Here is a 24,992-nt window from a genome sequence, read left to right on the forward strand (position 1 = left end):
TTCACTCCTCTCGGGAGCATAGGACCTCGACAAGACTCTTCCGTCGTACACGGTTCTGTTCTGTTGTTTTTGCACCGTTCCATGAGATGTCGGCATCTGCTATTTCGCACAACATCGACCTTCTCCAAGTGTTTTTTGGTCGGCCATGACCTCTGCTCTCTTGAGGGTGCCAGTTCAGTGTCATTCCCGTGATGCTATCTGATGGTTTTCTCAATGTGTGACCTATCCATCGCCACTTTCTGCGTTTGATTTGCCTACGGATGGGTTCCTCGTTCGTTAATCTCCACAGAGCGGAGTTACTGATGGTGTTTGGCCAGAATATACTGCAGATGATGCGGAGGCATTTGATGATATTTATTATGAAAACAAAAACAATTAAAAAAAAATCGCATCTTTGAAAAAAGAGAGAAAAAAAATTAAACCAATCACATATCCGTTATGAAATTGAATAAATCATATAATTAATCATTAAACCAAGCGTATATAATAAAACACATTTAATTTTTTTTTTAATATGATAAATTTGATTTAACTAAAAGCTCATCACATCATCGCACAATAACAAAAAATAATTTGTTAAAGAATAAAACAGAAAATTTAGTTTACCAACTTCAAACTAAATGTTTTTGAGATTTTAATTTACTCATTTAAACTAACTTTCGGTTACAAATAAGGCGAACGTGTCCTTTTTTATAACTTGAAGAGCACCTCGTAATTCTTTTTCAGTATTGAGTAAATTTTAAACTGCTGCAGCTGAAATAAATTTAACGAATTAAATTATAAAATACATTTTTCAAAATTAAAATACAAACCTAAAACTATGTTAAAACGATTTTTTCTGTTTCTCAATGTTTTTTTTTTCAAAGATTACATCCGTTCCATGGCACAGGGTCCGGATTCTATAGTAAGTTCTTGTGTTTTCATCAAGCACATGTTTCACAATGGATATCTGCAAAATTAAAAAAATAGATGCATGATATATGTATGTACAATATGTAGTAAGGTTTTTAAAATTTAAAATATTTCACAACAACAGTAACAATTACATATGTTCCTCATTGTGTTCGCTTATTTCCAAATCGATTTTCAGCAAATCCCTTTCAGTTTTTACCGAAATTTTGAGTCCAGTGCATTTACGCCTTACGTTTTGCGTTTTGAAGTATGATATACATACATACTATATGTATCCTGTATGTTATCAGGTAGAATCGCCATTAAAAGTACTTTATTTTGATATGGCAATAGCAGAAATTTGCATTACGAAATATGTGAAGTCTACACTCATGTTGTGTGTTCATTGTTTACATATATCACTAACGCAATCTTATTGCCAGCCGAAATCTGCACGATCTTTACACATATATTTATTCACACACTCGTCCACACACCTATTAACACACTCGTCCAATCACTAACACATTTTTAGTTTTTTCGTAAACAAATTGATTCATAACCCCGGCTACGTCAAAGTATCAGCTGATTCTGTCGAATTCGCTTTGCACCAAAGTAAGCCCGCATTACTCTGTCACTTTCAATACATTCAGCATGCGTGGCACACGTGAGTAAAAAATGAATCATCCAAATTTATTTTTGAATAAACAAAAATGATTTTAACTGATGGAAATCTTCTTTACTGCAGCTGTCTAGCTCACAAGCTCATAACGTACGACGCCATCTGCGAAAATTATAAATCTTCCGATAAGGGGATTAATTTTGCACCACCTCAATACAATATAAAATATTTTCATGTTTCTGAATTTCGGAGTGTTCAAATCAGTGGGAACCATTTTGGTTTGGTATTTTGCTTTTGATAACAAGATGAAATTTATTTTAATTTATACAAATTTTAATTGAATCAAGGTTAGGTTAGGTTATGGTGGTAGTCGGTCTGCACGACCAACTCACTTAGACCTTACAGGTCCGTTGTGATACCACTGTGCTGCACGGGAACCTCATTTATCTTCCTTCGTGGAACCATTTCGTGGCTCTTATGAAGCGTAGTATTGATGCCAACCCCACGCCAGACAGTTCTGTAAGAGAATTAAAAAAGTATTTACCTAGACAACCTGCTCTGATTTTAGCTAGGGCTGGACAATTGCAAAGGAAGTGCTCAACTGTTTCTTCCTCTTCCTCATCTCTACAACTTCTGCAATATTCATGGGAGAAAACTCCTAGTCTCGAGGAATGCCTGCCAAATAGCCAGTGACCGGTTAGACAAGCCACGACCTTCGAGATATTGTCTCTTGAGAGACTAAGCAATTCCTTTGTTCTTTTCTTGTTTATTTGCGGCCATAGTAGCCTAGCTGTTAGACACGTATCCTCATTTCTCCATGACCTATTGGCCTCTTGGATGAAGTGGTTTTTTATCATTAGTTTACTCGTGGCCATGGGTATTCCGATGGTACTTTTATCACTAAGCAGTTGGAGAGCAGTACCCTTTCTGGCTAGCTCATCTGCTTTACAGTTTCCCTCAATATCTCTATGTCCCGGAACCCAAATAAGGCTGACCTTGAATACGTCACTAATGTCATTTAGGGCTGCCCGGCATTCCTGTGCAACCTTCGATCTTAGTAAAGCCGCATTCATTGATTTGATGGCCGCCTGGCTATCCGAGAATATGTTTATAATCGTTTTTGTTACGGCGTGCGTATTTAGGTATATAGCCACTTCTTTTATAGCTAGTACCTCTGCCTGATAGACGCTGCAGTAGTCTTAATTGAATCAATATTAGAAATAATTTTATAAATAATAATATAAATATGAGTATTTAACGAAACATATGCGGGTATATTATTAAAGTTACTGTGAATTTCAATATAAAGAAAAAAAGGTTTGGCAATATGATATAATAATAGATATACATATATTAAATCCAGCCATCGACTGCCATTTTCGGCGTTCGGTTGTCTTGTTTCGCTGTGCTCATCGCAGTTGTTTTGCCTTATTCATCTCATTTCTTCTATTGCTTTGTTTTGATGTGTTTTTATTACTTGTCACCGTGCGGGGACCTACCCTACACATACCCTTACATGGGTATACCGCGGGCGTATCTGTGAATTTGGATGGATTTCGAGGAGTAACGGTCTTTAATTTAGTCGCAGAACAGAGATATGGAAGTGGTAAGTGCAATGGGGAAAAGAAACCAAAATAAACTAGGATATAGCATCACAGGTGGGGACTGAGGAGCCGGTAAAGTTTGACAACTTAAAGTTTCCAGGCTACTCCGATGTATCCGAAGATGCTTAAGGGGTTATATATAGTTTGAATTTTCAAAAAATCGATTTTTTTATATTATTTTCTTGATGTGCATAAATTTAAGAACACACACAGAACGTTTAATATCGTTCCGGTGAATATTTTCGAAGTTACACGCAAATTTGAAAAAAAATTATATTCTATGTAAAGTGCTTTTTAAACTTTAAACGGGTTTTTCTTGTTTTCAAAGTCGGTGATCAACATTACTCGAAAACGGCTAACTGATTAGTCTCAAGTTTTAGCTTTTTAAATATATTTTTTAGTAATTAATCGAAGATTTTTTCTCACCTATAAATTTTTTTCTATAAACAATTTAAGGCCGATTCTTTTTTTTGAGAAACCGCCATTTTGTGTATTGTATGTATTTTGCTTATTCCTTCGATTAATTACTAGATTTAACATTACTTTAACGAAATATTTTTTTTTAATTTCAGAGGTTCCAATTCAAAGATATAGTGGTCACCGCAAAATGTCTGGTTTAAGAGGAGCTCCCGGGGATCAGCTGTAGCTTTTTTCCAAATAAATACTTTTACTAATACTATGTCTTAAAATACAGTTAAAAAACAACATAATATGTGTCAAAATTTTTAGATCAATAAAATTAAAAGTTTTCTCAGAAAATTCGCTTTTTTTCGGCCTTCTAACTGTATATAACCCCTTAAGTGGGGGAGCCAAGTTAATGTGGATTGTTATAAGAGTTTTTGGGACTTGTCTGGCATTTGGCCTCCACTCTTTTGAGGAAAATTGTGGTAGTTTTCATTCCCAAATACAGGGCAGGATAACTATGCAGTATCGACCTATGCAGTGCAGACCAACCAATTTGATATCCTTCATACTGAAGAGTCTGGAGCGCACGGTCTAAAGGTATATTAAATCAAAGGCTTTGGTGGGCTTCCGACATCTTGTGATTTAACATTTTGTGACTTTTTTCTTTGGGGCCACGTGAAAGAGAAGGTCTACGCCAACAGCTCAGGGTCAATGCAAGACCTCAAAGATGGAATTCGGGAGGATATCGAGGACATAGGGCAACTACTTTGCAATTCGGTTATGGAAAATTCCATGAAAAGGATATTGTCCTGTAAACGTGGTCCTGATGGTCATTTGCCTGATGTTATTTTCCACTATTAATGGCATACCTTCCTCTTTATAATGAAATAAACATCCGATCATTTATATTAAAAAATTGTATTTTTCTTTGAATATCAAAATAAAACCTCTTAAAAAACCCCCCTTTAGTATTATATTGATGTATTTAAAAATCTATTTTAAAACTTGTATAATTTATTATTTACTTTAAAGGTGGTAAATAAGTTATATGAATTTTTTTGTTTTTAATTAGAAATTAGAATTATATTCCATATAAACCACGTGGTAAAATAAGATAATCTTTATTGCTTTGCCAACTGAATATTTTAGGTTAATATTACATTTTAAGTCACAAATAAGGCTTAATAAGCTATGCAGCTCGGTATTTTTGGACTGGCTCTCAGCTAAATCATTGTGATTTAAAACAACACCAGAAGTGATTATATGCGCGGAGGCAAATCAGCTGCCATGTTATCTTCATCGCATACTCGTACATGGCGAATATCCGTAGTGATTTACGTTGTAAAATTAAATAAATAAAAATTAATGAATTTGGCGATCGGAAGCTTTATCAAGCTGTTGCTAAACAGCATAAATCAGCGGCTTGTGGACAGTATAAATGTGTCAACGTGGACCTTCAGTCAGCTATCTATCGTAAGTCTGTTTTCTGCGGAAATAAATCAGCACGAGCAAAAGCCTAATGTTTGCAGCGTCCCATTAACGACTTGATACTATGCGGCGCCATCAGAGAAGTTGGAGCCGCCCACCCATAGGGAAAGCTCTGCATCATGGAATGAATGAGTGAGTAGCGCGCAGTTTGCTGGTTGCTCGATACACGCATTAAAACAATCCATGGCTTCCGCTGAGGATACAAGTGGTGTTGTATCTTTTCGGCGATTTCCACGAACTAATTCAAAAAGGAGAGTTTCAATATTTAGTGCATTTGGTAGCTGAAAACAGCAATAGGAAATAAGTTTTGCTCAGAATCGCGTAAATTCCTTAATGATAGCTGGTTTTTTTAAATGTATAATGCGATTGCATAAAATATATATAGTAAGAAGTCACCACCGGTATTTGACGCATTTTCGCTGACGTATCGTACATGCGCAACTGTATGTCCTTGCTGACCTAAATCTGATTTTTTTTTTTATTTAGCCCATTTTGTGCAATGTTTTTTTGCATTGCTAGAAAATTAATAATTTAGTAAAACTATGCCAATTTTCTAAAAAAATATTCTAATTTTACTCCAGATCAGTTAACAGTAATATTTTTAGCAACTATTTTTGACTTCTAGTGCATACAACTTTCACGTTACGGTCGCGTTGGTTTTGCTTTACCTTAGCTCGGCTGCATACATCTTGGCTATAAAAAATATAAAGGACTTGCAATTCTAAATGCATTAACTTAACTTTATCATTGAATTTATACCTATCCGTTTGTTATTCGAATTCTATCGCGCTCACTTTTTAATAATTTTGTTTGCCTAATATTGTTGGTTAGGCATAACACAAGTAAACGTACTGTAAAAAATAGGACTCGCTAAAATATATCCAATTGCGCAGAACTCAGCTGATTTGCTGACGTTACAGGCGATGCGACGACGATTTGTTTATGACATAACTGAGATTGCACGAGCACGAGGCGAATTCATTAAATATGGTAGCAGTAAGCCAACAACAACGTTTTCGCATGCATGTCATGACAAAAGAAACTAGAAAAGAAAAATAAAAGGACGAATTAAATTGAAGAGCCGGAATGCAGTTGGAGTTAACCGATGTATACGACAATGTTGCGAATGGAACGGCTCTTCGCCATTTTATTTTGTGCTGACATCCTATTGTACACGGCGAAAGAAAACAAACCAGCTGGTCTAGTGATATTACCTTTAACAGAATTGTGCTGGACAAGCGTAAGAAAACGTGTAAAATGAGTGACAGAATTTTGCTGCTGAATTCTATATGACGTGGCCACCGAAATTATTATCACAATTTTGCCTCAGTTGACCAATCCTTGTAGTATATCGTCCTTAATCCGGCGATATATTTATTTGAATGCAGGGGCACCAAGCAATGGAGGAAGGAAGGAAGGGATGATGGGCTGACGTAACCGAAATTATGACAACGGTTAGTTTACGACAAAATTAAGATTGCGTTGGTGATATACAAAAAAAACCAACCCTACCAATGTTTAAATTACTTCGATGCCGTCTGAACAACAACTGATTAGACGAGTGTATGAGTACGAGTGAAATGAACGGGCAGAATTGTGCTGCCGAGTTCCCGGTGACGTGGCAGCCGAAGCTACTCTCACAATTTTACTTCGGATGGCCATAATTTGTGATCTATCATCATTGATTGTCTGTACTGCCTTCTCATAAAAATCGTGTGCACGATGAAAGAGACCCGAACGCACATAATAATCAGCCAAAGAACTCTAAAGATGTCCAAACCGGTCCGTATACCTAAATTTAAACACATACACAAACTATATACAACAAAAACAAAAAATTTAAATTTAAACATAAAATTCTATAATGAAAAACAAAATAGGATACTTACCGGCTTGACTGCAATGTTTTTGTTTCTATTTTTTCACGAGTAATTCGCCTTCAGATGTAGTCAACTGATTTTAGCAAAAATAATCACTTTTACGAAAAATATAATACGTGTAAATGTTATTGCTGAAATTCATAACTTTAGTAGAGCATAACAACAGCATCGTTTAAATGCACTTATTAGGCGGATAGTCTTAGCTACACGTGTTTTTCGTAATGTAATAAAATTATTCATAATTCATAATTATATTTCTATTAAAAAATAATAAAATAATAAATGCACTTATTAATCTTAGCTGTCAAAGCGTAGCGTACGCAATACGCCAATATTTTTGATCTTTCCAAAGAGTTCAGTCTCTTTCTTTTATACTTTTATACTTTTATAATTTATAAATTATTTTAGCTCTGTAAAGAATACAAAGTTGGCGCCACCCACAGTGCCGCTACTTTATTCTTTGCGAATTTGACAGAATCAGCTATTTGGAGTGATGTCAACATAGAAAATAAACAAGCCCTTGTGCGCAAAGTAAATATTGGCACTGTAGATGCGGCATAATCCAGCCCCTCTACCGAAACTGAATGAATTACTTCAATTTTACTCATATACTCGTACTTATGTACATATATTTTATACATAATTTCGTATATAATTAAAGAATTTCGTGATGCGTCTAGAAATATGGCTTCAATGTGGCGTTTGAACTATACGTGTGGCGGTAATGACTATGCACCTACTTTTCGTAATATATTTTTAATAAAGATTATAGTTACCTAAACGGTGAAGGAGGGCTGCAAGTTAACTCCAGTTTCCGATATGATTCCTCAATTGGACTTAAAATATCTGTTACACTAAATGGCGTGGAATGGTTGCTATTAAATATGGAGCTGTGATGTTGATTATGTAAGCTTTGCATATGGTGAATACTAGAAAAATTATTCTGATGAACCACTGAAGTCGCTGCTGCCGAAGCAGCATGTGGTGATGGTCCCACAGAAATATTATGCTTTAATAACTGTTGCTCCAATTGGTGGTGTTGGTGAATTGGTGTCGAAGAGGATAACTTTGGGGATAGACTCATAACCAAGTCGACCCCATTAAGTTCCGTCAATATATCACTGTCGTTCTCCGTATCGGGATCCTCCGCAAAGGATTCTGAGTTAATTGGCAATGATAGTATTACTGGCGCTGACATACGCAATATAAAGCATACAACCGTACGTGGTAAAACAGCTCTCTGAAAAAATAAGTAAATATATAAAAAAGAAAACAATTAAAATTGTTCAGTACATTTTTCGAAACGAAAAGATAAGCACAGAGTTTAAAGTTTACACGCGTTAGAAATGTTGGTTCATCGGGATATTTTTAGATGAATACCAAACTTTCTAAACCACATACAAATGTTCTAAATATCATAATTTATTATTACTGTTATTATTCTTTTTTATGTTGTTTTCTTCCGAATAGGAGAGGAAATGCTTTACGCACCCATACCCACTAAAACCCTGGCTCCTACCGCCCGTGCGTTGATCGTCATCCACAGTTTCACAGTGCAGGCAGAGCGGAGATTTCAGTTTGCCTTTCTATGGAGATACTTGTAGTGGTAACCGTGGAACCTTGCGGAACTCCATCAGGTAAATATCAACCTCCCCATGAGGTCTTTTGGCCGAGCTCCTCTTCCTATTTGTGGTGAGCGTCTTGATGTTGTTCCACATATGGAGGGTCATACAGTTTCAAGCCGACTCCGATCAGCTGATATTTTTTATGAGGAGCTTTTTCATGCCAGAAATACACTCGGAGGTTTGCCATTGCCTACCGAGGGGCGACCGCTATTTGGTGTTTCACCGAGATTTGAACCTACGTTCTCTCTGAATTCCGAATGGTACTCACGCACAAAGCCATTCGGCTACGCAACTAGAATTGGCATCGATAATAATGTCAGTTCGGAAATCCAGAATATTTCTTACCAAGAAGTGATACTTTTGATTAAGTAAACAACTAAGTAGTAAACCCTTTCTTTGACGTGATGTAATGCAGTGAATAAAGATCCAGCGGCTACGTTGCCTGGGTCATGTCGTTCGAATAAATACAAACGCTCTGGCTCCGAAAGTATTTGAGGTGGTGCACAATCTGTTGGTAGCAGAAAAAAAGAAAGGTCTCCTTTGCATTGGAAATTACTTGGCTTCACTCTCTGTGTCTAACTGGGGCCAGTTAGCATAAGGAGGAAACGATTGGTGCTTTATTAAACTGGGCCAAAATCTCATAAGCGGTTATCGCGCCAATCAATAAGTATAAGGAGCCTGCATTATCCATCATTTCCGCAATATTTTATAAAGGCACTCTTTTATTTAATTTTTTCAACAACATTCGAATACACGGATCTTTGTAATTTTTGTTGTGTTTTATTATTATTTTGCCTACGCACACATGTCTAATATTTTACCCCGAACAATTTCTATCAACACTGCATGGGAATAAGAATATCTTACATCTGATAACCCAACAACAACACGCTTGCGCATTGTCTTCTTCACCTTTGTTCGCGTTTCGTTTGTCTTGCGCGATGCGTCCACTTTCACATTTTATCTATTCAGTTCCATCAAGTGGTTGAATTTTTCTATAGGAATTATAATCGTTTATGTCAAAATATACGAAAAACGAAAAATCTCTAAGTTTATTATGAAAATATGTATTCACCAAAATTACATATCTACATGTAAATTTCTGTGCATTTTTGTGATTGGGTTTTGGTTAACCATACAAATAAAATATTTACTTTTAATAAAAATATACCCTATTGGTGTATTACTTATGATATAAATGTGTGTAAATATGTATTTTAGGAACTGAGTGACAAAAGAGGCTGTAATAAGCGAAATCTTTGTGGCTTGGCGGAAAAAATAAAAATTTATTATTAGTAAGTTTGCCGGTCCCGCTTAGTTCTCTGTTGAAGAGAAGACTTTAAAAGATGGCACAAATTATGCGCATGCTTTGCAAGCAGAAGATGAATGACTTCCAAGTGAACTTGGGCAATGGCGCACAAACACAGCGAACACCTATTGAATATTTTAGTTAACGCCAATGTATGGAGACGTACTCTGTTGTTGTCAATACCAGCCTGCCAACTCGCTAACAATGGTGTGACAATAGTAATGACAAATAAAATTTGCCTAGGCGAGGGAATAGTTCTTTATGAGCTCATAATATGAGCCAAATAATAGTGCATATTTTACTTTTATTCAAATCCTACACACTGCATAATTTCCAGAATCTCTCAAAAAAAGTTTGTCATTTTCAGAACAGAGTTTACGACAAAAAAAGTCCAGTCGACAAATAATACTATTACAGCTCATAATGAAGCAAAAACCCAGTATCATATCAAATGTTTCATAGCCAAAACCAAATACTAGCTGGCTTGAGAAAACTCATCAATGAGGATTTGCAGAACGATAGATATTTTTCGATAGGAACTAAAGGGTGATCAGATTGGATGTACTTTTTCCAATAGGGCTCTTTTTGACCGTTCTCGCGTCAAACGAAATTCATAATTTGTTCAGTATTCATTGACATTTCATCATGCAAAGACGCCTTAACAACCTTTACAAATCGTACAACTATGTTTATTGTGCGATCAGCGCTAAAGCCAATTTTTGGCTTAGTGACTACGTCACCATTGACAAAATTACGTATAATTTTACATCATTGGATGATATTCGACCGATTAAACCATATAAAGGTCAAAGTGAATAGAATCTTGCGACTGTAAATGGGATTTTTGTAGAAGAACCAGAAAATATAAGCAAAATTGTCGTATTTGGGCTGAAGAGCAACCCAAAGCCATTCAAGAACAGTCATTACATCCATTGAAAACAACAGTTTGGGCTGGAGGAATCATCGGCCCATATTTCTTCAAAGACGAGGCTGGCGCCAATGTATCAGGGAATGGCAAACGTTATCGCGCTATGATAAAGGACTTTTTGATGACGGAAATTGAAGTCCGTGATCTCTACAATACTTGATTCCAACAAGACGGCGCTTCTTGCCATACAGTCCGTGAAACAATGAACCAGTGGATTGGCCACCAAGATCGTGTGATATCACACTTTTGTACTTTCATTGGTGGGGGTATGTAAAGTCTAAATGCTTTGTGGATAAACAAGCTTCGATTGAGGCATTGAAGGCCAACATTACTAATGCTATTCACGAGATACCGACCAAAGTCCTCCAGCGAGTCATTCAAAATTGGTGTTTATGAATGCCCGAATTACGACGCAGTTGCGACCAACATTTGAAAGGGATTATCTTAAAAAAAATTGCCATGAATGGTTCTAAACAAAAATAATAAAGATTGCCCAACCAATTTCAATTTTCATTGTTTTATTTTAATTTAAAATCCGATACCTCTGAATTGTTCACCCTTTGTCAAGGGACTGGAAAAAGTTGAAATTGACGTGCAAAATGATTTCACTAAATATGTAAGTATTTAAATTATATGAATTGCAATGTAAGTTTTTAAATTATATAAATTTACATCAGCATGGGCAAAAACTCATACAAACATACATATTTGAATTTCGCTAAACGATTAGAGAATGAAGAGAAGAAGTCGTTCGTGCGTGACGCGTACAGTCTTGTCAATGAATTTGAAATGCAAATTATAAGAAAATAGAGATTTTTTATTATGTAAATAATATGAAAGGTAATGTGAAAAATTAAGTTTTTCACTTTGGATCACTAAACATTCGTCTAACAGACTACGCACGAATGAGGTTTTGCGAATTCGACATATTCTCGTCTCACCACCTCACTAAAAAAACTTTCATAAATACTTATAATGCAGCGGTTTTGATGAAAAATTGTCCGGCTTGGTCTATCCCCTGAAAATTATATTCAACAAATCTTTATTGTTAAAGAGTTTCATGGAAGCTCTCTTCCACTACCTTCTTCTGTAAGAGTAACAATAAAAAGACGTTAGAAATTATAGACTTATTTTAAAACTATCGACTATTTCCAAAATGTTTGAGCACGCGATCAATGCAAAACTGAGTTTTGTGGTTAAACCTTTAATATGCACAAACCAGCGAGGGTTTGTTGTTAACAGATCTACAATATCTAATCTGACTGTTTTTAGTGAATACTGCATCGATTCTTTCTCGGCTGGTTTCCAAGTCGACTGTATTTACACTGACTTTTCGAAAGCCTTCGACAAAGTTTCTCATAGAATCTTAATTAAAAAATTCTGCTTTTCTGCAATGGATAAACTTTTATTTGAGCAATACACGTTGTGTTGTGACAACTGGTGGTATTTCATCTACTCCCTTTGCTGCCACCTCTGGTGTTCCGCAAGGAAGTATCTTGGGCCCGCTCTTATTTGGGTTACTTATTGATGACATCAAAAGCTGTTTCTCATTTGCTAAATTTTTGCTTTATGCTTATGACTTTAATACCTTCTCAGTGATTAAGGCACAAGATGGGGCTTGTTCGAGGCACATAATAAAAGCGGCAATACTGCCGCGCTGATGACAATTTGCAGCACTGTTGTAATTGCTCAACTGATACTTTTCTGATGTTCGGCAAACAAAAAATTTTTGATGCCGATTTATTTGTATTCGCGCGCAACATTTGCCGAATTTTTGACACTTCGGACGTCATGCTTTTGACAATTTTGCAAGAATTTTAAATCGAACGTGATACTTTCACAAATCGTGCAACACTGTGGTTGTGATTGAAGCTCGAACACGTCCATGATGTCATTAAACTTCAATCCGATATGGATAGGCTTGACTTGTGCTGCCAGAATTCACGTCTTTCGCTGAACTTATCCAAGTGCTTTCAAATATCTTACTCGAAAACATCTAACATTGTGTGTACTGAGTAGAGTATCCCGACTTGTGTCCTACAGTGTGTTAGCGAGTTTAAGGACCTTGGCATTAAGTTCTCTGATCCTTATACCATAAAGTTACTCTATACTCGACTCTATCATTTGTTAGGCCTAAATTAGAATATTATGTTTTTATTTGGAGACCAAGTAGTCAGCAAGCTGTCAATAGAATCGAGCATGTGCAAACAATTTTTATCAAATATTCCCCAGTCTCTGAATTTTAATGATCCCATGGCAGCATATTCTACTCGTCTCATGCGTATAAGTCTCAAGTACTTAGAAATTGTGTAGGTCTATAGGAGTCTGTCTTTTATTCAAAATATCATTATTATAATATTATCATGTTTAGATTTTTATTGACATTTTAAACATATCAAACGAATAACAACAAGCAAACAACAAATCAAAATGCATTTATCTTCAAATTTTGAATTAATTTTTTTTTATTTATGTACGTTCATATTTTATAAGGTATGCCCTATGTTCCGACTAGGAGCGATATAAAATGCATTATGATGTTTTTTAATTTTTTTTGAATTGAGAATGTCATGTAAATAAATAATTTATTAAATAATAAAAAAATTTAAGTCCATAATCATTTCAACACGTTAAATCAAGTCCGAAATGTAAAAGCAAGCTCACATACACTCTTTTTAACTCACATGGGCATTTCATCATCTTGAACGAGACCAAAGTACACATTCAAACTGAAAAAAGCGTCATCTAAAACGTTTTTTTATTTTGTAAAAAGGCTTAGCTTACAGCTCTTGAATAGCGCTATGATTGATATTAAATTGGTTTTCGTTTTTAAGATAATTGCGAAAAATCAAAGCATTCCCCAGGGACAAAAAGCTGAGGCGGCTTTCGCGACCTCCTATGTACAGTCTGTGTCAAAAGAAAAGATCCGGTTTATTTCTTGTAACTTCAATATATATTTCGTTCTGCTTTTTGCTGCGTAATAGTCCCACCCAAGGGCTACGACACCAGTGCTAACTCAGGTTAGTGTCATTCGAAACTTTCCCGTAAACGCAATCAAACAAAAATGAGTAAGAAGTACGTGAAGCGTTTTGAGGCGGTATTTTTATGCACGCGTTTGAAAGGGCCAAAATTATCTTACGCCGCGGCTGCAAAAGTAATTAAAAAATCAAAAAACTTTGTTGTGGTGTAGAATCAGCGGTATAAGGTGTACAAAAATGTTGATGACTTTTCCGAGCGCGGCTTGAAGCGAGTAACGACAAAAAACAGGATAAAGTGATCGCCCAACTTTTTAAGCGGAACCCTTCTTTGTGACTACACCAAGCACGATCAGTTCTTGCTAAAAAGGGAATAGATGTGAGTATCAACACCACCGAACGTCGACTGAAGGAGGTGAACATATCCTACCATCCCACATCATAAAAACCACTGCTCTCAGAAAATTACATTGAGAAAAAACAAAATAAGAAAATGGCGTACAGTATTGAACAGTATTGAACTTCCTTCCCAGTCCCCAGACGCCAACCCCATTGAAAATATGTGGGGAACTATGAAAATGCTTCTTGACAGAAGGGGCCAGTCCATGATTTAAAGCAACTCGTGCGTCAAGTTTGCAAAATCTAGTCCTGTTTGTCAACGAGCTACTCAGAAAAGCTGGTTCAAGTTGTTTTGTACATACATATTTTCATATAAATAAAATTTTAAATATATATATTTAATACTTCATGAATAATTGTGGTTCTTTTTTTCTGGCACAGGCTGTAAATGCCGATATCAGCGAACCTACGGTAAAATTTCAATGTGACTAATTTTGGAATGTTATGTATATGTACTTTGGTGTGAGTTTACCCAAAAATGATTTATTCCTTTCTTTTTAATTTAATTTAATCAATATCGCACGTGACATTTTTTGCCACCACAATATTTATATTGTTTCTTTACTCTTTTTACGAATTTATTTACATAAGCTTAGTAAAGGTGTTTTTAAACCAACAGCAGTATTCAATGTATTTCTTTTCACATAATAACAACAAACTAAACAAAAATATGTAGTAAACACAAATACATTTAAATGAAAATAGTAACAGGAATGTTATTATTGCTTTGTTTATATTTTTTAAACAAAATTTCAAGTACATACTTCGAATTTTTTTTCTGCATGCCTTCTGGCAACGCATCCTCAACTCTTTTACGGCTTTTGCTAACGTTTGTTTGCATTTGTAAGGCTTGTTTGTTTTGCATTTCGCATTTTTGTGAACTTCTCCCGCCTTTGTCCCTCACGTATGCAATCATTTCATTATTTGCTTCAGCCAACTTTTTCCGCTTTAGCCGTTTCCAACTCTCTTTATTTCTTTTGTCTCTGTTGCTGCTCACCTACATTTAAGTAATTTAAAAGAATATACAAGCTTTCTTGGCAGCTAGGAATAAAATAACTAATGCCTTCTGTTCTTAGCAAATTCATCATTTTATTTTCTTAAACTTAGTGTTTACAATTATTAAAATGTGGTCGTGTGTTCTCGAAAGGTACTGCCCGCAGTTGATGGTATAATTCGAGTGTAGCTTAGCAAAACAATTTTTATGTGTACAGTACAATTCCTCTTAACCGGTCACCTCGGGACTGCATACCTGGCCGGTTGCCGTTTTGGCCGGTTAATCCGAAGTGTACTTGTTAATATATTGTATACATACCTACATATAAAAAAATGGAGAAACATTTTTTACATATTTACCTATTTATTTCATATTTACATATGTTAATGTGTTACATCAATAAAATATAAGTGTAATAATAATTTTTTGAAAAAATCTGTGATTTTCTTCTGTTTTTTAACCTTCAGTGAATTTCTGAATGCGACATCCCTCCATTTTCTAATCACCAAAACGTCTAATGCTGTTGACTCATGTGGCTGCTCAATGTATTTCAATGCAATTTCCATCACATTTTTGGCTTCTTCAAGAGAAACTGTTTTCTCCTCTTCAACGTCCCTACTCTCATCATCTTCCTCTTGTTCTTTGTTTGCTAAATCTATCATTTCGTCATCATTCAAAAATTCATTTTCAAGGTGTTCGTCACAGTTTATCATCCAATTTTCCACATCTTCTGCCTCTAATGATTCGTTACCCGATAACTTTTGAAGGTCTTGTAAAGTAGATTTGTTTTCTTCTTCTTCAGTCCCTGCAATATTCGAGATCACAATTAGATTCTCAACATCTGGCCAAAGTTTTCTCCAAGACTTAACAAACGTTGAAGAGGGCATTTCTTGAAATGCTGTAGCTAACATATAGATAACGTCCTTGATATTGATCTTCTAAAGACCTTTGTCTTCACTCTCCGAATGTTGCAGAATTTCAGAAACAAGTTTACGCCTGTATCGTCTTTTTAAGCTTTCGATCACTCCTTGGTCCATTGGTTGCACTAAGCTTGTCAGGAGGAAGATAAACTAATTTTATGTCATCTATAGCGCAGTCATGAGGATGGGTTGGAGCATTATCTAACACAAGAATTGCTTTAATAGGCAAGTTTACACTTTTTAAATGTTTTTTAACTTTTGGAACAAACTCCAAATTAAACCACTCTTTAAACAAGTCTGAATTCATCCACGCTGATTTTTGTGACTTATAATAAACCGGAAGGGAAGATGGATTCAAGTTTTTGAATGCAGACTTTCCAATAACGAAAAGAGGAATTTTATGAGTCCCTGCTGCATTCGAACAAACGGCCACTGTAATACATTCTTTGTTCTTTTTGAAGCCAGAGGCAGACTGTTCATGACTGCCTAGAAAAGTTGTTTCTGGTAACATTTTTGTGTGTAGCCCGGTCTCGTCCATATTATAGATTTGTTCTTCAGATAATTCCTCTGTTTTAACCATTTCACCAAACTTAGTCTTGAATTCTGTCGCACCAGAAGTATCAGCAGACATTTTTTCTCCACTTACATGTGCGAAATGAATTCCATGTCGCTTCTTTCATCGATTAAGCCAACCATCACTTGCCACAAAGTCACCTCCAATATTAATCTTCTGGTGGACAGCCAAAGCTTTTTCTTTCAAAATTGGGCCGCCAATCGGTGTACCTCTTCGGCGTTCCTGAAGAAACCAGATCCACAAAGCTTCATCGACGACCTCGCAAATCGGTTTTTTTCTCGTACAACGGCTACCCAGATTTCTATCAGATTCCATTTTCGAGCAAAACTCCTCAATGGAACGCCTATCTCTTCGCCAGTCATTTACAGTGCTTTTCCCAACATTAAATTCTACACATATTTTCGCTACGGATTCACCATTATCAATCCGTCTTGACACTTTTAAACGTGTATCCATCGAAACCACAATTCGTTTGCGCTTTTGCACTCATTGTTAAGGAAAGAACTATGTTATGTCCGTAGCCACAGCAAAAACAACCCAAATTAATCAAAACGACAAAATCCTATCTAACATAGTTTATAGTTTACTTCACCGGGATCTCCCCGTAATATCGGGGGAATCCCAGCCGCATCGCCTCGCCGGTGAATTTCTTGGAAAATATTGCATTGCGCTCGGCTGTTGTAAACAGGCCGGTTAATCCGTCGACCGGTTAATGCGAAGCCGGTTAAGAGGAATTATACTGTATATGGTTATGTCCAGACTATGAATAAGAAAATAAGAGAATGAAAAATATGTAATAATGCTCTAAGTAGACGAATATAATGCAAGAATAGGTGCCGGAGTTCGGGAGACCATTCTTCTACAAAATCAGCTGCTGTTCCGAACATCCTCCCCTACGTTGAAAGCTCAGGGTTTTCAACAGATTTTCTAAGCAAAGAAGTCACAGGTCATTATAGTCATAACTCGACGGGTATTGTCAGTGGATGTAAGCCAGAACCTCACCGTCCTCACTGATAATGATTTCGTAAGAGGGCACTTCAGAGGCGCCGCATTTTCTTCCTTTATGTATTTGATATAGTTGACTTGGGATGGGATGAATGGTATTCTTCGCTCTACCGTTTCCAAAATAGCTGATTGCAGTTTAGAGCAATGAGAAAAAGGTCTACCGTTAAAATGCTAAGGCCTTCTGGATTTTCTGAAAAAGGTACGAAAGGATGAGAGTTAATCGTAGCGAAGATTTGCCATACCAATGTACGTAGTTCACAGAATCCAAAAATTGAATAACCAAGAGTACAATATTGGTGTTATTTAGCCATTTTTCCTTTGGCCTCTCACAAGCGGCCGAAATGCAGCGCAGGTCAAATTCATTATTGAGGCAGTGAACGCGGTAATTTTTGATAATGAAGTGAGCGTTTAAGTCAAATCGTTCTTAGCACTCACAAAATTGGTTGCGTTTGTCAGACCAAATACAGATTGGCATGCCACGCGGAGCTTTGAGACGCTTGATAGCGCCCAAGAAAACATCAAGGGGCAGTGATTGAGAGGAAATGCCTCTCGAAGAAATGATCGCTTCGATTTTCTTTCAGGGCAACCTATTCTAACTAAAGCTCCGCTCTCTGAACAAGGAGTTGAGTTCCATGATATATCTTTTTGTGTACGTACCCGTTGCGTTGCATCATGACGAGCAGTGACATTTGGTTGAGATCAACGAACTCCTTTATAAATTCTGAGTACCTTAACTTTAATCAAGGCTCTCAAATCGGCGCCTTGCTTGTAAGTTACTCGCCAAATGTTTCTACTCCAAGTTTCAAAGGAAGGGAACCAAATATTACCCTGAGAGTAAAAAGTGAAAAGTTTTTATGGACATGCGGCTAACCGTCGAGATCGTGCTTTGCTGTTTTAACGATTGGCTGAAAAATATGACCTCCTTCCGAAAAGACAGGTACCATATCATCTGGTCGAGTACCACAGTCGATGACCTTTGATTGACCACAAATGATGAATGCTTAAAAGTGTACTGGGCACCACCTGTTAGCACCCACCCGAGAAGATTTTTTTAAAGAAAGCACAGAAGTCGTCCTGCTCTCATGACCAACATGAATATTGAAGTTGGAACTAGCTAGTTGGATGTTCGAGAGGACATTTCAATACGTAATGCTCACTGAAAATCCAGACTTATTGTTTGCACTACGGTGTAAGCTTGCGCGTTGAGAAGTCTGAAGTCGGCACTTCAGTACAGCATCGTCTGAGCAGCCTTCAGTTTATAGTTTCAGTGTCTAGAAGCACAGCATCAGATGATATCTCTCTTTATCCGCGGACAAAATGAAAAGCGTGATGAGCACACTTTAGGTAATTAATACAATTGGCTTTTTTCTGGCGAATGCTTGGCGAAAGCTTGAAAAATCGCTGACAACCGTCAAATATGATGGTCAGTGCAGGGACAAAACTCGCAAGCATCTACCAAGGTATTCGAACCAACAAATGATTTTCTTTTATTTGTACTCACAGTTTTCCCGTTCGTGCCAGCTTGAGCCCTTTAAGTTTGTATAGTATGCTCCACATTTTCGGGAGTACAACACCGCTTCTCCAAAAATACAGTTAATTGACTCCACAACGGTAGCTTGTTGTTCGAGGAACTTTCTTCCCATTTGTATTTTGCAGCTATGCCTAACTTCTGAATCAGAAATTCAACTATGATGCAGTCAGCAATATGTTCCCATGACTGAAATGACTGCAGCGCGTGTAAATGCGATGTAACCTTGTCCGTCAACTTCCGCACCTTGCTTACGTACGCATCTGCGCTGTTCAGCCAAAAATCTGTCTGATATATGCCTGAAAAATAACTCGCTTGTTATCAAAATCGTTTTTTAGGTAAATCTAATGCAGTTTTGTAATTCGTTTCGTTTATCTCCAGTTTTGTAATTAGCTTCGTTTTATCACAAGCAGGAACGCAGATACTGCCGCTTATCCCTTTGCATTAGGCCGCCATCATTATCGATGGCAGAGGTGAACATAGAGAAGAAATTGATCCACTCGGTGTAGTCGCCACTAAATTTAGGCAATGAAGTCTTTCGGTGTTCATATCTGTTGCTGTATGTATGTATGTCATTGTTTTCAACTTCAAAAACGACATATGATGAAGATACCACCAGCCAGGCTAAGCAACATGTTGAAGGACCGGAATTAATAACTTCAATGGTGAGGTTATATCGATAGCGTACGAAATTAAAAGGCAACAAAGTTCTATGTATACGGAAACCCTTGGAAAGAGTTGCTTCATAGAAGCGGTACAAACTACGGTATCTTTATTAACTCCGCGAACTTGCCGTGTAGATTACTAAACGGTTTTTATTTTATAGATATGGTTTAACATATACGTTTAAACATAAAGTTTAAGAAAATAAAATTGAAAATTCGCCAATTATTATTTTATTCAGCAACAAAACAGGTTTTTAGATGCAAATTTTTTGGTGACCCCGACGTGATAGTTATATATTTTTTATGGTTTTTTGTGAAACTAAACTTTTTAGCTACCAACCTTTTTGTTATTTTACCAATTGACCGTTATTCAGCCAAGAAAAGTGGTTCCACTTAATCGCGTATATTTTACGAACAATTTCAACAAACTTTGTATGGAAAAATATAATTAAAAAGCTTCTCATTTAAAATATTTGCGGTTCGGAGTCGGTTTAAAACTGTATGTCCTTACATTTGCGGAACAACATCAAGACGCACGCCACAAATAGGAGAAGGAGCTCGGCCAAAAATCTAACAGAAGTGTACGCGGTACTTATTATATTTATCATTATTAGTATTAGCTTGGGCTCAAGCACCCTCTATCATTCCCAATGCGGTGAAACCACTTTGTCTCCCAGATTAACGTTAAAATGTTGTCGAATGCTGCGAAAAAAAGTTAGAAGTGGTATTTTTTACCCAGTAGCGACGAACGCCACGTTAACGTTATCACACTTGCGTAATGCAAATTTGGAGTGCATATTGTGCAAGTTTTTGAAGTTCTTAAAGCTTTATGTCGCCTCCCAACAGCACATGGTTTACCATTACCTGCCGGAGACGACAGGGTGGAATATGAAACCAAGATCTTTAAATGCATTCGATTACTGTATCGCTTAATCCCTTGCCGTGCTGTTACGAGTCTGACTCGTGATGAAAATTTTGGCCCAAACATGAATATGACGAGCCAAGCTCGTGAATAGATCGTAATGTAATGAATCGATTTCAAATAAATAATAAATACAAAAAGTATTAGGGTTTATTTCCACCACAGCAATATTGTGTAAAGTGTCTATATCAGAGGCATTTACTTTCGCCCTATGACCTTTCTCGCGTATAAGTCTGATCTGTTTACCACGCTTTGATACTTGGGCCCGAGTTTCGTCGAGCTAAATGGCACGGCAAGGTATTAAAAATCAATTATAAGTGCCTAAATTGATATAAAATCATTTACTTGCAAACTGCCGTGTAAACAGTTATAAATTAATTTGGCGGACCATAAACCATTGAATCCCGGGTAGTGTTTTCATGATGGCTTGCTCCCTTCTATAACGGAAAACATCCCAGTAGAAGCGTAGGCACTCCGATTCTATTAGGTTTTTACATAATGCTTTTACATTCTTAACTATAATCGTAAGTAAATCTTTTTTTTTCTTAATTTGCGAACCTTCTGTGTGATTCACACAACACAAATTCTGTGCAATAAGATAAGGATAATACGTTTTTTAATAATTTACTTTTGCAATTGAATTAGAATAATTTTCAATTTCATTTGCTCGACTGTTCATCCATCCATATGTCCGCTTGCCTACATAATAACAAAAATGTAGACATTAAAAAAAAGTTTTGCAGTGGCGTCATGAAAGAGCTTATAAAATTAATAATGTAATTGTTGGCAAGGAAACTTCTTAGAGATCAGAAAAAAACTCTACCCCAAGCTGTTGCCGTTAGGATCACATTATTTAAAAGGGCCACAAAGATGAACCAAATTGTGTATGTATACAACTGTCTCGCACATACATCGCATCGATCAGCATGAATTGAATGCATTATATTATATAAGAATTACGTAATCAGACGTTTTGACCACATGCGGCTTCATTTCCACACAAACGCATATGTACATACACTTACGAGTACATTTCATTGCATACTTACAAGCGCATTCATACTATATATAACCTCAGCAATAGGGTACTTTTGCGAGCATTCTCTATCATACATGCCTGAGTACATATGTGTAAATTATCCTTCTGTGCATTACGTCATTGTCTTATCCCAAATTAGAGCGATTCTGTACTTTATGTATTTTACAATTGAGAGCATTTCGACAATTGCCTAGTCATGTGTAAGTGAGCAACAAACGTTGGCTTTAAGTGTCGTTTTCCCTCTTTGTAATTTTCTATTCATACAGCGATAAAAAATGCAATTTTTGTATATACTCTTGAATAACAATTTGATGTCATATATGGTGTGCATGTAGTAGTACACGCAGGACGGCTGCGCGACCGCGTCGCATCAAGCTGTTATAATAAGAGCTACTCCGCGAGTTACAGAGCCACAAGACTGAATGAATTTTTTTTTAGTTTTTTAGCCGCACCACACTGATATGCGCTAACAAATCTTATGAGAATGAAAGCTCAAATAAATAGAAACATAAAGGAGCTAACCCAGTAGCTAAGGTTCCATTCCCGCTATGACATAGGCTAACCAAGCACGCTCACAGATATTTTTTAGAGAAATTTCAATAAGAAGACAAAATAAAGCGGATATTTCCAAAGCAAAAAAAACAGAATAAAATATAGTAAATACAATGTTTAATACAAACTTTTTCAAAAAGTCGTTCGTTTTCTATTTGGCAACAAGTATTTTTAAATGAAATTCTGAAATGTTTGTTTTATATTTGTAAACGTGTATTTTCAAATAGTATTCCCAAGAAAGAAGTTTTCAATTAAACTTCTAACATTTTTATTTTAGCCTTTAATAAGAATATTTATAAAAAGTCTTTTAATACGTTCGTTAAGAAGTATCAGTAGAAAATGCAGAATTCTATTTTTTAAATCACTTTTACCAAAAAATTCCTTCATTCAAAAAGTTTCACACGAAACTCTGCTCTGCCTCCATTGTTGTTTATGGCATGTTTCATTCAAATATTTTGGATGGTGATATTCCATTCCAGTGTCTGCAAACAAAATTAACTAATTAATTAAATTCATCAGTTAATTCGTTTAAATTTTTGCCTATCGGCTAATGCCGAATTTCTCCATTTCCTTGTATTGTAGTTTTCTTCTTTCGCACACTTGCACAGCACCACTGAGCAAAATCAAATGAAATGCCAGTGGCAGAGAAAGGGTAGCCTGTTATACAATTTAAATTTCTTTTTTTATACTATATAACAGTTTAGTGCATATCGACAAGGGCGGTTACTGAAAATATTTCGTATGTATTTTAAAAGTGTTGCGTTTTACTAACAAAAATAAATAGTTGGTCTTAATTTTGAAAACTTTTGAATATTAGCTTACAAAGTGATTCATTAAGAACACAAATTTTCTTTTCTAATAGAAGACCACAACAAAATGTGTCGTTTTTTTATTATGTTTTTCAGTCTACGATTTTTTAGTTTACATTTATGCATAAAACATAATGCCCACCATAACTCCCCGAACAACTTTTTAGTATAGTTCGAGCTGTACATCGTTTATAACGCATATGATTTCATTTTTCAGTTTCGGAATCGTTTTGAGCTTACGAGGGGTGCCTTTTATATGTCGGGATTAGAGAACAAAAACAAATTTTAATCATCGAAAATCACTTTATTGTTTTTCAAAATATTCTCCATGAAGATCTATACACTTTTGCATATGTTTGAACCAATTTTCGAAGCACTTTTGCCACTCTGAATGAGGTACCTCCAAAACATGCATTCTGAATGCCACAACCGCTTCTTCAGGTGTCGAAAAACGTTGACCTCTCAGTTTGTTTTTTACGTACGGGAATAAAAAGAAGTCATTCGGTGCCAAGTCAGGACTATACGGCGGATGACCCATTAATTCGATGTTTTGGGTGCTCAAAAGTGCAGTTGTTTGAGCCGATGCGTGAGAGCTCGCATTGTCCTGGTGAAGAGTGATCCGTCTTTGGCGATTGGTTTTCCTAATTTCTTGGAAGACAACTGGCAAACAAATGGTTGTGTACCACTCAGAATTTACTGTTCTCCGTTGTTCTAGTGGTACGGTTGCGACATGTCCAGTTTTTCCGAAAAAAGAGGCGACCATTTGCTTGGAAGTGCTTCGTGCGCGAACAACTTTTGTTGGATTTGGCTCATCTTGAAACACCCATACAGTCGACTGCTGTTTACTTTCGGGCTCATACGCGTAAATCCATGATTCATCACCTGTTACGATGTCATAGACGTGTTTCGAAGCCCCGCGATCGTATTTTTTGAGCATTTCCTTCGACCAATCGACACGAGAATTTTTTGAGCGATTGACAAATTGTGTGGGATCCAACGGGAATAAATTTTTTCGACAGTCAAATGTTTATACAATAGTGAATATATGCTGGTCCCACTAATGCCTAAGATTGTCTCAATCTCACGATAGGTCACATGACGATCTTGCAATATCAGTTCGCGCACAGCATCAATGGTTTTCGGAACAACAACTGATTTAGGACGACCTTCACGAAATTCGTCTTGGAGTGAACTACGACCATGATCGAATTCACCATACCATCGATAAACACTGGTCCTTGATGGAGCTTCATCGTCAACAAATGAATTAGGTTCATCCATGCAATGTTGCTGAGTTAATCCACGTCGAAAGTTGTAAAAAATAATCGCAGGAAAATGTTCACGATTTAATTTCATTTTTGGACCGAGATGAATCTTTTAAGTTACTGTAAACAACACAAATAGCGCTGGTATTTCAAAACGTTCTGAGTACGTAAAAGCCAAAAAATGTCAAACTTTGCGATACAGCTGTCAGTTGCCAGATTGCAACACCAGGGTTGCCAAATCCCGACACATAAAAGGCACCCCTCGTATTTCATACTTTTCACATAGCCACACAGAAAGAAGAAAAGCAAGCAATTGTTTTCACACCATAAGTTAAGAGGCAGAAATTTAAAGAGGCAGAGATTCGATCCAGTGTAAGAAATGTGAGAGGAGGCTTATACTTGACAACTGAGAGAGAAAGATTTTTGAAGGGCCCTGTCAAAAGCCGTCGTAAAACCAGATATACAGTATCCAGTTGATGTCCGGATTTGAAGGTCGTTTAACAATGATCGGTGAATAAACCTCATTTAGTGGCTGTAGATCTACCTTCAGTGAAACCATATTTTTGAAAAAACGTGTTTTTACCGCTACTTCT

At 36.4% G+C, this 24,992-nt stretch overlaps 1 protein-coding gene across 3 annotated transcripts in view; it reads right to left on the reverse strand.

Annotated features, from left to right (window-relative positions):
• The window catches only part of LOC129235469 (thyroid transcription factor 1), a 99,051-nt gene that overhangs the window by 56,685 nt on the left and 17,374 nt on the right, over positions 1 to 24,992 (reverse strand). For 2 of the 3 annotated variants that reach the window (XM_054869335.1, XM_054869334.1), the window contains exon 3: positions 7,667 to 8,130. In XM_054869335.1, coding sequence (XP_054725310.1) covers positions 7,667 to 8,088 — 422 coding nt within the window. In that variant the 5' untranslated portion in view covers positions 8,089 to 8,130. Of the gene's footprint in view, positions 1 to 7,666; positions 8,131 to 19,120; positions 19,260 to 24,992 lie in introns of those variants that run through there. The other variant, XM_054869336.1, reaches the window with a different exon arrangement.

The sequence above is a fragment of the Anastrepha obliqua genome, chromosome 1, assembly GCF_027943255.1.
Source record: "Anastrepha obliqua isolate idAnaObli1 chromosome 1, idAnaObli1_1.0, whole genome shotgun sequence".
In the NCBI taxonomy this organism is placed as follows: Eukaryota; Metazoa; Arthropoda; class Insecta; order Diptera; family Tephritidae; genus Anastrepha; species Anastrepha obliqua.